The 16,431-nt window shown below is 34.6% G+C and overlaps 1 protein-coding gene across 1 annotated transcript; it reads right to left on the reverse strand.

The window, feature by feature from the left end:
• Positions 1-1,270: 1,270 nt before the first annotated feature.
• TMEM47 (transmembrane protein 47) lies at positions 1,271-14,348 on the reverse strand (the record flags this gene model as incomplete). The annotated part of the gene is made up of 2 exons (XM_032474620.1): positions 1,271-4,656; positions 14,177-14,348. Coding segments are annotated over 2 exons (351 nt in total), but the record flags the coding sequence as incomplete, so codon positions are not given.
• Positions 14,349-16,431: the final 2,083 nt, after the last annotated feature.

The following is a 16,431-nucleotide window of genomic DNA, read 5'->3' on the forward strand; positions in this document are numbered from 1 at the left end:
TATCAGTTCATTTTTTACCCAAAATGACTTAGACCATCAAAATGGACCACTGTGTTGACAAAGCATGGGCCTGACTTAATAAAACAAACCGCGAACTGACTATATGGCCATTATGGCAAAGCGAATTAAAATTGTTCCCCTGTTTCATGCTCACAATGAAATCTCTGAAGGCAGTGGATTTTCCCTTGTCAATTCCTAGTGAAGCTATGTCTCCATGTCTTCCAAATTCAGAGAAACTGGGTCACGGATAATTACCAGGCAGGACATGTTTGTAAAGGTGTTTTGCTCATGAGAATTCTGTCTGAAAATGAAAGCATCTTATACTGAAAATATAATACATCAAATGAATGATGCCTCTCCATCAAATTAGAATAAGGCCATTGAAAAGGGAAATTCCTACAATGATAAAAAATTTGTGAAAATGTTAGAATTTATAACTTAAATGGGCATACTTTTTAAAGTCTGATATTAAATATCTCATAGGCTTGCAGATGATTTACACTATTTTCTTTTTAGCAGAAAAATGTGCTGTAAACCACTCATGATTTGAGGGTTCATATGAAACATGAAAGGATGTCTTCATGAGAAAAATATATATTTTATATTCAAACTGACTTTATCAACACAACAAAGTTTGCTCAATTATGTATGGCTCTATTTCTATCTTCCAGAAAAATTTTTGACAATCATACAAGTGAATTTTTTGGTCTAATTTAAATTTCTTTCCAGGTATACTCACCATTTATGTAATACACAAAGGATGACAGGAAATTTAGACTTACATTTTATGAATTTCTCCACATACACACATACGCACTGAAAATTTAGAGTGCTTCTCTAACTAAAAAATAGAAATAATGCAGGAAAGCACGCTTTAACATACCTTGCAAATACTGAAAACTAAACAAAAACCAAAATAGAGTATCAAACCCTTTCACTACTCCAATTGTGTGATTACAGAGTAGGAGAAATGATAGTCTACCCTCTAGCTCCTCTCTGTGAATTTTAAAAGAGAAAGCTAAAAGAGACATTTAATATTCTTTCTTTCTTTTTTTGTTCATATAACTCAGCTTCAGAGGATAGAAAGGATTTGGAGAGATCATTTGAAACAAAAACTAGTTTAAAAAATTTTACACAAAATTAGCATGTCATATTAAGCTATGTTTTCTAAATAACATATATTTTATAAGAGAAAATGAACTGAAGACATGTAATTTAGAAACCTGTTAAAAGAGTCCACACAGTAGAGAACACACAAAGTCAAACCACATCAGTGAAACCACTTTTATTTTCATTTTTTCCACATAGATAACTTCATGTCAGCTACAAAAATCATGAAATGAAGAACTCATTGTGAAACTGCAAACTCAAAACCACTGGAGTGATAAACAGGTTCCCCCAGAGGACTGTTAAAAAAATAATCGGAATACCATGAATTCATATTTAAGTAGTAAACATGTCATATATTTAAAAATAATAAATACAGACCAGGAGTAGAGAAACTAATAGCATAAACAGCATGAAGTATATTTTATTTTTTAAGACAGATGAAATTTCTAGGCACAGTTTTAGGCATTAAAGAGGACACAGAGGCATAGGTTAGTGTGTGCTGCTCTGTACAAAAATACAGTCTGAATAAATTACATTGCTAGCCATACAATTAGACGTCACTTACCAGTCAGTTCATTGCATGTTTAATAATATACAGGTACATGCTAATCCATATATATCATTTTTATTTCAAACACATAGGTCTCTCTATATTTATGTCTTTAAAATTTACATGTTGAACTTACAAAAAGCTAAATCATTGTGCAAGAAATCCAAATATCTAGCCCTGCTGAGTACTTTATGCTATATGTGTGTATGTGTATCTCTCTCTCTCTCCCTAAGATTATCAATCGGTTTGTGGTTTGTAGTTCTGCTTGTAGGAAAACATCAAACAAACCTAAAGCTGCAAAGACATAATGTTAATATGGGTGAAAACTTCACTTGTGTTTATTCTGGTAGACAACACTATTTCGGATGAGCAACGACAACTTTTATGTTGTACTGAACTTGTTAGTAATGAAACACTTAAAATATTAGTGATGGTAGAAATTAGCATAGAGCTTTTCACTGGGAAGGGGGATAAAGTTATATAAGAAATCTACTTTTCAGTAAACTGTAAATACATGTGCCTTAGCCTATAACATATTCTGTCACTTTCCAGCTTGTCATATTGACAGAGAATGAAAACTTGGTAAGATTCGAGATGTGGTATTGGTTTAACAGCACACTGCATCCTCTACTAGGACTAAGAAAAGTGCCTCATTGATGTCAGCACCAAAGTGCTATTCTTCCATTATTCAGGAATAAAGAGATCTCTCACAATAGAGAGTTTTTAGTTGCCGAAAACCCTATCCAACAAATATCGTATTTCTCATGCTGCTCTGATAATATGCAATTAACTGCAAGACTGTCTGGCCCAGATTTTACTATTTCTCAAGAAAATTGCTTCAAAAGATTCCATAATAGTACTGTCTTTCTGGAAAATTTCTACTCATAGCTTCTTATGATTCTATGTAGAATCATATACTTTTATAAAGGTTTCTCTCTAGGATACATTTAACCACTTTTGTCAGTCACTGCTAAAATAATAAGCCTGGTTCTTCAAATTTATTTTGTGATTCCATAGAAAAATCACAAGATAAGAGGTTTTTTTTTTAAAGCATCTGAATAGTAAAATAGTTTTTTTTTTTCTCTCTGTTGTTTTTGGCAACAGTTCATAAGACAAGCTGAAAGCAGAACTCTGCTTTGGGAGGGAAAGCAAATTATTAAATGCTATTGATGTGGTCTTGCTCTTAAGGGATTTTGCAATACAATAGAACATAGGTCCCTTTTAAATGATTTCTCCAATGCTTCTTTCTGCAAGAGGGCCAAATAGTGTCTTTGTTAACAAAAATAATTATTTATAACTTTTATATTAGAACTGTATATTTGATATAAAAATACGTTTATAATTAAACTATCCAAATTTGTATATTAAACAGGATTAATGTAAGTTTGCAGTGTAAGATTCATTGCAAACTTACTCCCTATTATTGATATTTCCTTTCATTTGAACAGTCAACAAATGAATCCCTTACCATGAATCCATCATAATTGTGTGCACAAATCAGTCAGCCCATTAGTTAACTTCAGAGGACCAGGTGATAACCAGATGAATTCTACTCCTCTACTGACATTTAGACATTTATATAAATCTATCGCTATTTTATATTTTAATGAAGACATTTAAAATACCTGAAAAAAAGCAGCCTTCTATTTTAATGAATTTTAAACAAAATGATCATCCTAATTGCTACTCTCTTTTGGACTACAGTGCTTACAGAAGAATCATTAATTTTCAGATTAATATCATTTCAATTTTTCTTCTTATACAATTCTATTAAAACTTTCCAGTGAAACAGTAGAGAACATAGAGCAAAAGCTTTAAGGTATATGCACTTTTGTACGGTAAATAAGTGTGAATACCGATCTAAGCCTCTTAACAACGTATACAAGGTTAGTGTTCAAATCACTTCACTAGAGCAAATATTAATTTTATGTGCAATAGGCAAATGCATGTGTAGGGCTAAGGAACAACTTATTACCATTTGTACTAATGGTTCACCTTCTATAAAAATATTTAAGCTTGTTACATATGCACAATTGTTTGCTGTAATGTTTGGTAAGTGATTTAAAGGGTACTTAGGACAAAAGCAACTCATGCATATTCCTTTCTAGTTGCCCCAAGGAAAGTAGAGGCTCTCAATTTTTCCTCATTCTCAATATGACTGAGGCAATTTCTAACCACATAATGAAAAGCACATGTCTCCAAGTCTTAACTCCCTTCCCAGGGAGATGCTGATTGCCAAAACATAAACTCCCATTAAAAAGAGTATTCTTGAAGGTGGAATTTGTACTATTAACCAGTTACATTCAGAACCCCCATTAGATGCTGAAGGGCAGTTCACTTTCCAAGAGTTCACTCAAGCGAATACCCAACGGCAGTGTAATCATTGGGTGGGATAAGCAGGCGATAAGGACTCTTAACAGTGGAATCCTTGTCAGCGCAAAGGAACTTCTAAATATCGCTTATGCCAGCTGCTCCCCTGCAGGCAATAGGAGATTCAGGCATTTCTCATTCCAACTAGTTTCTCACAATGGTTGCTGTCATACAGACCCTTCACTTGTCAAGAAAAGTGACATGAACATATTGAAAGTTTGCAGCATTTGCCTATGTCTAATCAGCTCTCTTAATTTGTGCAGGTCCCTAAAATGGATGTAAAAGCTGGTTATGATGTTGACAGCCAAAAGGCAAAAGATATTAAATCAACTGAGCAAACTGCTTGATGCTCCACAAGTGTTTTAGAAAATAGTGAGTTAGAAAAGATGCAGATGTAATCCTTTCATTGGATGGTTGATTTTTTTTTTTAATTTGAGACTATTGGTTCTAGTAGTAGTCTTCGTAGTTCTTAGGGTTCAGGCAGTAAAGGATGGCACCCCCAAATGAAAATATAGTTGCACCCCAGGCCAGGCCATAACCCCAATTGAACTCATGGTAAATTTTCAAGCTCACAGTTTCAATGAACTTGATTGGGTAAAGGACCAAGCTGCAAACCTGTAAAACAACTGAAAGAAAAGCAAATCAAAATTAGGAAAATGTTATTTACAGGAAATAAAATGTTAAATCAATATACATATATATGAGAATTACTTCCTAATCAATTAAACATAAGAGCCAAAAAATTTGAAGCACTGCTTATTCTAGATGATAAACTTTTAAATACTGACAATTTTTTCTGTTTAACACAATTTCACAATACAGGAAGAATTACTCTATTAATAATTAGCAAATTCACCATAATAGTATTTGATGAAATAATTAGTGCTATATAATAATTTATATGAGCATACAAAGTAGTGATTCTCACTTTATAGACACATATATAATTATCAGTATTATGGCAAGTACTACTAGTTAAGCTAAACTGTTTCACTATACAAAACCTGTAAATAGCTTCCCCAAAATAGTGACCAGCTAAAACCCTTGTTTTTTGTTTATACTCTTGAGGAATTGGAGAATTCAAATTTACTTGTATTGATGAAACTGGTGAACCTGTAATTCAAGATGTGCTTTCGTCATTGTCACTTCTCAATATCACCTAACTCAGCCCAATATTCCAGCAAGTCCTGCCTTGATGGTTTTGCTTATGTTATGCTGATCAAAAACTATTCTTATTCTTCTCTTCTCATCCAGTCCATATCTCTCATCTTTAAAAAGGGGCCCAAAAGTCATCTTTGTCAAGAAGTCACACTGAATTACATCTGATTAGATATAACAGATGACATTTATATATTTATTCCTTACCTACTTTCAAAAAAGAATTAAGTTACTAGAAAACCTAAGCTAATAATGGCTACCACAACAGAGCACAAAACTGAGCTCTTACTCCTTAGTTAAATCTTAGTTCTCAGTCAGGGCTAAAGGGGAAATGTGATGAGTCATACTTAATTAAACAAACCAATTAATCAGAAAGGGAAGGTGTTTTTTTTTTAAATATTTAAAATGAAGTTAGCATTTATCCTGTGAATATGTTTACATGGGAGATACTGGATTACACAAGAGATGATGTCTTCTATTCAAAATCATAACATTCTGTTGGATCAACTATTATATAATTTCTATTTTACTTAAATCAACTTAACTAGAATTTATGGGATGCTTCTGCCTCATTCTCTACTATATGATGGCTTCCACCCTCAAGAAACAGAAAATCTTCTCCCTGAAAAATCTAGGATACAGTAATATGTGACACAGGTTGGCAAACTACCAAATCTGGTCTGCTGTTTGTTTTTGAAAAAAAGTTTCATTGGAACACAGCCAGGCTCATCCATTTATATACAGTGGCACTACAGTGGCAGAGTTAAGTAGCTGCAACAGACAGAAGCCATGTGGCCCACAAAGCCAGAAGTGTTTACTATGTAGCCCTTTAAAGAAAAAGTTTGCCAACCCCTGATACATAACATGCATTTTGAGTTAAAATTATTATTATTTAACTAATCTTTAAAATACTCCGAATTCAAAAATGCAACCACAAAAATGTGAATAATTAAGGTGTAGGAGACAAGAATAAACTTTGATACAGTAAAAATGATAGTTTATTACATTAAAAAAAACAATATGATGGATAGTGTGTTTGATAAAACTGGAATTCTGTGCTTTAAAATCTACTCTCATCTATTCATCTATTCTCTAAATGGTAAAATATCATTATTACCATTATGATTAATGTTTCTAGAAAGTATACATAACAGTAATCTATCTCTGGCATAAAACTGATGAACTACAAAAAATTCATGAGAGCATGATTCCACAAAATCATTACTTTCGATAAGGCTCTGACTAGGGATGAAGTGACATTTCTGATCCAGATATAAGAATTCCAAACATTTTTGCCATGTAGCTCAATACTGCTCTGGGCCAGCACTGGTCTAACATACTTCCACATTACTATTGAGAGTGGATGGATAAATATAAAAGGAGAATCTCTTGACATTCAAACTAGAAATCACACCTTGTTTACAGTTTAAAAATCTCAGAAAAAGTTTTAAGTCGTTGTCAGAACAACTAACAGCATGTTATATAATCCACACTTCTATTTCTAGCCAGTTAATGCTAAATGTGTTATTAATTTTAAAAAATTCAACTGGCTCTGTTCCTTTGTGAGGGAAAGGGTGCTTTCCTGTTTTAAATGTCTCAAAACTAACAAGAAATCAATTATTATCAACCATGAACTACAGAAAAAAAATTTCCAAAGTTACTAAGTAAGTTAAAAAGAAAAAAAAGGCATTTTTCTCCTTTGGTTTCTATACTGTGGTCACTAGTCAAATCATGACTGATCCTGCCAGGATATGATTGAAATATGAACATGAATTAGGAATAGTAAAATTAATTTACTCATTCAACAAATATTTGAATGTTTCTAAAGTGATACAGTTTGAGGTACTGATAACAAAAGTAGCTATCCTCATGGCTAGGCAGTCTTCTATTATTAGTAAATAAACACAGAATGTGGTAGGTATTGCCAAGAGATGTAAAAATACAAGAAAGCAAGAGACCCAGACAGAGGGATGCAGGCTGCTCTTTTAAATGAGAGCTGAAGAAGGTGTCTCTGGGGAGAAGTCTTTAGAGCACAGACCTGAATGAAGTGAGGGGTGCAGGTCAATATAGTGGGAAGTCAGCAATCTGAGCAGAGGGCCCAGGCAATGCAAAACTCCTGATGCAGGAGCACACTGGGTACACAGAACGTCAGTAAGGGTACGATAGATGCAGTACAGCAGTACCAGAGAGCAAAGAGAACGGCATGAGATGTGGCAGAAAAGATAGCCAGTGGCACGTTCATTCAGGAATGGCCTTGTGAATCATGGTCAGGGGTCTGGATTTTATTCCAAGTATGATGGGCTAGTGGAGTTTGGGCAGAGAAGCAATAATTGATCTGAATTATATTCTTAAAAGGATTATACAGCCTCTTTTGTGAATCAGCCCATCCCTGGAGTAAGGTGTTTACCTAGCTTGCTTTTAATATTCATTTCAATATGTTTTATTTAGCAAATAGTTGGCCTCCATAGTATAATATAATGACATAGTTTCCCTCTAGCGGAAAAGTAGAAATACAGCTCCATGAAGCTACACTGGCCTCCTCTACACTCCTGAGCAGCTTTGTTAGAGATGAAACTTTATTGTGTCATAGCCAGATAAAAATTACCATAAAATGCTTTATGCCTCTGAATTATTTTACTCTTTTGAATCACTGAGAAAAATGTACATAATAGCAAAATTGAGAAAAATACATAATCCTGCATTTGCCATTTTCTCCATTTACTACAATACATGGATGCAGGCTAAAAATGCCTCCCTGCCTTTCATAGATGCTGCAAAGGGAAAAGCCAAATCTAGAGTCCAGAACTCAAGAAAACACTACCATACTATGTTTCTACTTTACCACCAATCAGTGAAACATAATAGGCACTGTCTGTGGCATTCTATGTGCTCTACCTGAGAGGCAACATAGGTAAAGTTGTGTAGCACTTTAGAATTTGAAGGGAATTTGAGGTTCATTTTATTCCCCCTCCTTACTTTTTGGAAAAGAGGCAACAATACTACCAACCATGAAATTGTGTGGACAGAAGCATAACAGGAACTTAGAGGTACTAATTTTTGTGTTATTTCTAGTTTTCTTTAAGGGAAATATTCAAAACATTCGATAGGGAAAGTTAATATTCTCTAACATGAAGATATTTCATTACTTCAACAAACAATTATTGGATGTCCATTGTGTTCTAGGGGAAAGAGATAAGACACATAGGACATGGTGCTTGCCCTTTGATATTGCATACTCTATCATGGAGACAGACACACAGATATAAAGGAATGTGTTCAACAGAAGCAATAGAGGCATGTTCACTTATAATCCATGTTAACTGAGCTCTAATGATATTCCAAGCACCACTTTTGCCTGGAGAAAGAAGGGAGGGCTTCAGAGAGGAAGCACCATTTGAACTGGTTCTTGAAGGATGGATAGGACTTGGTCAGAAGAGAAAAGTGAAAAGACCTCTAGAAAGAAGAAGCAGTTTGTATAAAGCTTAGTCATAAGACATTGTGCCTGTAGAAAATCCATAGGGGGAGAATGAAGGGCACAATCACACGGAGATGTCCAGTTTAGACTATAAAGGCTTAGATTATCATAAAAATAATAGACTGGTTTCTATAAGTAGACATCCTAGAGGTCATTTTAACTGTAGATGCTGTTGGTGCCCTATCCATACACTCTTATCCTCATCACTCCAGTGCATGTCAGCCTGACTTCCAATTGTCAGCACCTGCACTTCTTAGCCTGACTGTTTCTCTGGTCACTAAAGCTACTTTGCCAAACTGTAGGGCAGGCCTGGTGTTCTGGGAAATTAACACTGCTGTTTCTCCATCATCACCAAGAGCCCTCATCAAAGATTCTTAGCATTTGGTTTATAAATACTCCAGTTCCCTCGTCCTTCCAGTGAGATAACTCTGAGGGGCGTGTGCTACACTGATTTCCAGAATTTTTCCAGGAAGATTAAGCTCCAACTGCTTACAGCAACAACTGGTCTGATAATGTACACTTTTTGGCCGCCTTCCTTTCCCTGTCTCACTTTCTGCATCCCTTCTTTTACCTCCCAGATTAAGTACTTGCACTTGATTCCTTGTCTCAGGTTCTCCCTCTGGGGAAACCAAAGGGACAAGTGACAAGACCAAATGTGTATTTCAGAACTATAGTTCATGTGTTTGTAAGACAGACTAGAGAAGGACGGGCCCCTAGGAGGTTAGTCAGTGCATGGATACCTTTGTGCAGTGATGATTAAGGTGACAGGAGTGGGACTGTAAAAGAAAAACAGAGTAGCTAGATTCTAGGAAAGGGAAAGGAAAGAGTCACATAGACAGTTTAACTCAGACATTAACATATGGGAATGGGAACTGGGAACTGGGCTGTTCCACTTGAGGAAGAGTTATGTCCTCAATTAAGGCAGTAACGGTAGTATATAAGAAGTCACAGACTTAGAAGATAATTTAAAGGCAGAGTTGACAGAACTTACCAGCTAAGTCCCCTAAATATCAAATTTACAGGAAACGATCATTTGGAGAATAAAAAACATTTGTCCATTAAAGGTTAACATGAAGCTATCAATTTTTATTCTTTTAAAATTTATAATTACTAAAAGTAAACAGTACATATGAAATGAATTATTGGTGGTGATACTGTAAATTGTTCTAACCAAACAGTGGTTTGATATGGATAAAGATCTGTGAATAGATGAACACATTTTTAGTTTAACATGTAAGTTGAACACTGATTTTTCTGTCAAAATCTAGACTTGAAATACCTCCAGCCATCTCACTGGGCCTGACAGGATGGTGAGGAGGGCTACAAAACACAAGCCTCTAATCAGAACCCTCTCTCCCTCCACAAAAAAAAATCCCCAGTGCACATAAACAATCATTTACAGGGGGCCTTCTGCAGATATAACAGAAAGGAACTATCCTTAATAATACAACTAGTGAGCATTCTGCTATTTAAAATCTGAATTATGAAAGACTCAAAATTTTCTGCAATTTGTCTTAAAAGCCTTGGGGAAAAAAAGGAAACCATCATTCTAAGTCTCAGTGGGGCATGAAAAGATGTACAAAACCAGACAATAAAAGAAAAGGACCCAGAAAGAGGCAACCCCTCTAATTTCATCAAGTCTTACTACTGAGAACTAGATGCCAAGTATGAGAATCTCATCATATATTATCTGTCACTGTCAGCTACACAACAAAAAATATGCTATAGTCAACCATACTGGACATGTGCACAGTTTTCATGATGTGCTAAGCTTCAGTCATGCCGCACCGATCAATTTGTGGTCTTTATGACACGTTGAGTTGCTGCCTTCCTTCTGCTGTTGCTCTCAAGAGATGAAATAACTGGAATTACAGGATGGACTCCAACTGCAGTACACAGTTGGCAGCTGAATTCAAAATTCAAGGCTGATTCAGCTCTCGTTTTTCTATGTGTTATACATACCCAAGTAAAGATGACTGGTGAATCCTCACTTGAACTCTCAAGTCAGACAGATGCCCTGAATTGAAACCCTGGCTCTGCGACTTAGTAGCTGGACAACCCCGGGGAATTACTTAACCATTCTGAGCCTTCTTCTTCACTGATAATATGAGGAAAACAAATATCTAATCTTAAGTTTGTTATAGCAGAGACAGCATGTGCTATAGGTCTAGTAGTGTGACATGTGGTAGGTGCTCAGGTAATTATTATTATCAACATTATTATTATAGATAACATCTCATTCTGAAGTCTAGATTTCTAGGACTAGTAAGTGGAAGAGTTGTGGAACATGGGACAATGTTTTAGAGGGGCTACAGTGATGGCTATCTCTTAGCTCTTCTACGAGCTATTCAAGCAGGTAACAAGCCCACCCTAAAATCAAGGACCTCAGAGAAAAAGAGAAGATTAAAAACCTTTAAAATGTGTTTGGCTATGTTTATAAGACTTAATCATCAGTTTTTAGTAAAAATCCTTAAAAGTATATGTCTAACACCAAGATAGTGTAGTTGCAAACTACAGGCATCCAATGTATACTTGTTAAATGACTGAAAATACAAATACATGAAAAAATAATTTTTACAACTATTGCTTTTTTGAGTTGTTTTGTGGTCACATGAAACTTGCTACTTCATAAATTGCCAAGAGAGAAATGATTTAAGAAAAATTGATTTACAGTTAGCTAGTTGTTTCCATGCCTGTTTTTCCCTATCAGATGATAAACCACATGCCTCAGTCATCATTCCGTCATTCATTCAACTATTTACTGAGTGCCCCAAAGTACCAGGCACAGCATATGGTACTGAATTAATGATGCAGCTCTATGTAGAGTTGTTTCCAAGTAGTAGTGCTACATCTGTTTTGATTTTAGGTACTGCATGTCTCAGCAGAAGCAAAAAAAGAATATTTTTCTGTTGAGATAAATATCATTCCCCTTTGTGTGTGAACACAAAGATCAGGCTTAGTATTATTTGGAGAAGAAAACATTCTGAGAATAGTGGAGAAACAGACCGTTTTCATGCAGACCAAGATTCGTAAAAAAGGGAACCGGCGCCAAATACACATTTATAAAAAATCACTAAACTGGTGAGACAAGCTAACCAATTAGAGTAAGTATGTTTCCTAATAAGCAAGCAAAATAAACAACCATGATTTTAGCAAGCATTATTTCAAGTAGGCAGATTTTCGAACTTTGTTAACCTTACATCATTCATAAATAGATTATTATGTGTAATGAATATCTTTTCCAGAAATCAGCTACAGACAACTCTTTAATGGTTTTTGCAGATGGGAGACAGAAACCTTTACATAAACTGTTTCAAATGGCCAGTAAGTTTTACCTTGCTTATATACAAAGTGAACACTAAACTAACGTTATTCAAAAAAGAAAAAAAAACTTCCATAAGCACAATGTCAAAAAGAGAATGAGTAAAATTAAATCTCAGCATATGTACATTTTTTCAGTGTAGCAGTGTAATGCTCATTTTAGGTCTCAGAGGGTAGAATAACACTATATGAATATTGCTGTAGGGATTCCTCTCATTATTTCACAATTTACTAATATTTGTAGCAGCTAGAGCTAAATCAGAATATTTATTTTGACCAAATCCTTTATCTTTAACTTATGTTCACTTGCAATATGTTTCTGTTTCAACCAGTATTTATTTTCACATTTTCATAAATTTTGCTATACTTGGAAAAAAGCACAGAACTTAAAAAAAAAAAACCTGGAACTTCCAGTTATTTTTCTAAGTATGTTTATAATAGGTGCTATAAACAGCAGATTTCTTTATAGATTCTGTATATGCCATTATGGGGCAAGTTAAAGGCTAAATGGGATAGTAACTAGGTAGCACAATAATATTAGATACTTACAAGAGAATGTCTAGAATATCTCTATCTTCATAAATAAGAAATATCTGAATATTCTAAAATTATTCAAAACCCAATTCCAGTTTTAAAGAATGGTATATTATTTCAGAATAATTTATTAAGAAATTTGATTATAATTGACCATCTAAGCACTACGTTAATAAATCCTAGCTGCAAAGACAAACTTACACTACAACTAAAATATCTAAGTTATTTCATTCTGAAAATAGAAAAATAACCATGGCAAATCCATGAACTGAGAAATATACTGGAGAATAGTGATGGAATCTTAAGAAGAATCTTCTTCTTGTACTAAATCATTCACAATAGAGGCCTTTATTACACTTGAGATCAACAAAATAATGATATGTGGTCACTGGCTAAGACTTAAAAATATTTTTTGTAATAGTGTTTTCTATTCTGTTAGGAAGTATTTGTGGTGCTATTTAGCCAGTTTTATAGGTGTCTCAATACAATGTCCAGTCTGTAATAGGGACTCAATAAACAGGTGAATGAATGAGGGATTCAGCTGTGAATGAACCACTAGTTTAAGATTCAGTAGCCTCCCAGCCCCAGGTCCACCAGTAACTACCACATAATCTTGAGCAAGTCACTTAAGAGATTGGAATTAGATTTAATTCTAGATTCTTTCAGTCCTGTGGACCTTTGTTTTTATGATACTTGCATTGTGATCAGTCTTCATGGGTATAAGAAGATGAATACAAGCAGCAGGGGGCAGCAGTACACTTCTGATTTTATATTTTTAGATCAACTGACCCTTCAAATCCTGAGAAATTTCATCTATTCCCATCTTTAAACAACTTTAAAAAACCCATCTAACAGGCTAGATGGTTCTGTCAGTGTATTCATTATTGACAGTCACAGGGGCTTATTTTACAGTATTCAAATCAGGTATGACTGACAGGGTAAATTGAAGGCACCACAAGAATATTTCAGTTTGAGTTTATCCTTAAACATTCTTATAAATGAAAATAAAACTCACATCAAATAATGTACTGGGCTTTTTAGTCTTATAAGCCCCTTTTCTAAATAGCTCCCTGACTTTTAGTAAAATTTCCATTTTACCTTGGTTGATATTTTAATCCAAGTGGTGCTTCATAGAAAGATGGTGCTAAATTAACGAGTATGCCATTGACTTCATACAATTGAATTGTCTGATGGTTCATGTTATATGTTATCATTTTTCGGTATAATCATGTTTATTTCAAAACAGATTTATACTTTTAAAGGTACATAGAGTGGAATTTTTTTCAGTTTTATGTCAGAAAAAATAATTTTGCCTTAAGATAATGAAGGGGGCAGTAAAAGAAGGAAAACAAATACTGGATGTGAGGAAAGACTGTTGGTAAATACATCTGCTGCAATTCCTAAGGCAGCCCTGTCAAGAACTATTATTTATTCATGTTTTAGTTAGAAGTTTAGAAACTGCCACTGTGCTCTGTAAAATGCTTAACACACTGAAAACTGATACTCTGATAAACCTTTAGCCAATTTACCTTAACTTATAACAAATGCCTCTTGATTTGTATGTAATACAGACACATACTGCTTCTGCATGAGAAGGGAGGATGGCAGAAAGTTTCATGAAATTTTAACACTGTTTTGAAAGTAATGAATATATTTACCTGCTGCAAAAAGCATGACAGCAACAGGTCTGTAGAAGCGCCTTCGAGATCCCACGCAGATAGAAATCAAACCCACCAGGAATGCAATGAGAATGATGGCAGCACCGCCCAAGAGCAAAGCCAGAGTAGCAATCTGCCAATCTGGAAAGAAAAAAGAAAGGCATTGCGTTTTTTAAGCAGTAAAATATGCTCAGCAGCCGTCACCTTGCTGCAGCTAAACAGATGTGATTTTACTGCATACTAAGCATCCTTTGGGATTGGAAATGTTTTGCAACAAAAATTACTATAAATGTCCTTATTCAGAAAAGTCTTCTATGTTAAGCTAATAAGCACAGTTTTTAGACCACAGGTTTGCCATGCTTTTCTTCTAAGGACTCTATTAAGCATTCATGCTAAATTTGGTGTTCCCTCCATAAACTATTTTCATTATTTTTAATTTTCTATTGAGCTATCAAGTTCACAAATCTTAAGTATAGAAAATAGGGAAACTGATGGATTTTTATTTTTATTTACACACCCATGTAACCACCATCCAGATTAAGATATAGAACATTTCTATCACCCAGAAGCTTCCCTTATGCCCCTCCCTAGTTAATAATCACCCTCCCAGCCAGGCTACTGACCCACATTATTCCGTGTATTTGATTTGCCTGTTCTTAAACTGTATATAAAAGGTATAAACTCTTTTGTGTCTGGCTTTTAGGTCTTTGATTATTCATCCATCCTATTGCACGTGGCTGTAGTATATTCTTTTTTTTTTTTTTTTTTTTTTTACTGCTGTCCTTTCTTAGAAAGACTTCCTTCTCTGCACAGAAAAACCCCCAACTTTTTATTTGCCTTTCTCCCTCTCCCGCTCACTTAAACAACTCCCCCAGAAAATTAGCATCAGGAAGATTTTTTGTTGTTTGTTTTTTTCTCCTTGTTTTCATTTCATTGTAACCTTACTGTTGTATTTACCACCATAGAGATGGTTTCTGAAATTAGGTATTCCCAGGGTGTCAGAATGGACTCTAAATGACTCTTCGGCCCCTTTCTTCATTCACACATAGAGACAGTAAGCATACACTGACCACTTACTACGTGTAGGCCTCTGTACATAGATACTTTAAAAGTCTCCCTTGCCTTGAATGAAACATAAACCTCGCTGAAATGCATTTATCATTTCCTACAAAATAAAGATTTAGAAAGAGTATGAAAGAAAATTGGCCCATTTTCCATTTCATACTAGTAGAATATTCTCTAAGAAGAAGCAGAGTAAGTATATGAAAGCACTATCCAGCTTAGGAAGCATCACAGAAAATGATACTGTGGAGAACACTCTACTGACTCTTCCGTAGGGTTTGTTTGGAAGTCCTAGGCTGCCTCTTCTGGCCCTCACTTTAATGTATGTGCAGGAAATAAAAATAGACTTTAATCCATGGTTAAATTGCAGTGCAGTCTATCCAAAGTCAAGAACTCATGATATTTTGATGCTGTACTCTGAAATTATCCCTCCAGAAAGCTTCTAAAGTGCACTCTTTGCCTCTGCAGGACAAGGGACAAGTAGAGGAACCTAAATGTCTCAAGAGTTTCTTCTTTTATTTATACTTGTATAATCTTGCCTCAAGCATCCCTTCCATATCCTCTCCTCCTAATAAATTCTGGATATTTAGCTGGCACTGAACTAGAACTTGCACTGCATTTTCAGGAAACAACAAACAAGGGGGAAACAGAACAAATCCAAACTTTTTAAAATATAAAGATGAATCACAAGAAAGTGGAGAGTATTTTTATGCCATTTATTTGTAACAAAGCCATGTAAGTTCAAACAAAAGTATATCTGACTTTCAACTAGAGTTTAAAAGGATAGCCATACTATGGCCTTTTTTATTCCATAAAAGCATGTAACTTTGAATTAAAAAAACAAAAAAATAAGCCTTACATTTGGAAGTCTCTAAATTTCTTTGAAAAAGTTTATGCATAGAACAATTTTATTGTACTTTAACATAACAGAAACCCTTCTGAAAAGTTGTAAGTTGAAATTTCTGAATAATAAATCAAATTTTCATTATATCAAAGAGTTTGAGATACAAAGAAAATAATGAAATCAATCCATTCAGCCATCAATCAAATTCCTGGAAACTTTAAGAGAGCCTATGCTGAACATTTTCTAGTTGGACTATTACTTTCATAAAGTGAGTATTACTTTTAGCAACTTCCTCCAATTTATTTTAAAGTAATAAGAATTTTGAAAGTATCAATTTTATTTAAATCAA

The sequence above is a fragment of the Camelus ferus genome, chromosome X (assembly GCF_009834535.1).
Source record: "Camelus ferus isolate YT-003-E chromosome X, BCGSAC_Cfer_1.0, whole genome shotgun sequence".
In the NCBI taxonomy this organism is placed as follows: domain Eukaryota; kingdom Metazoa; phylum Chordata; class Mammalia; order Artiodactyla; family Camelidae; genus Camelus; species Camelus ferus.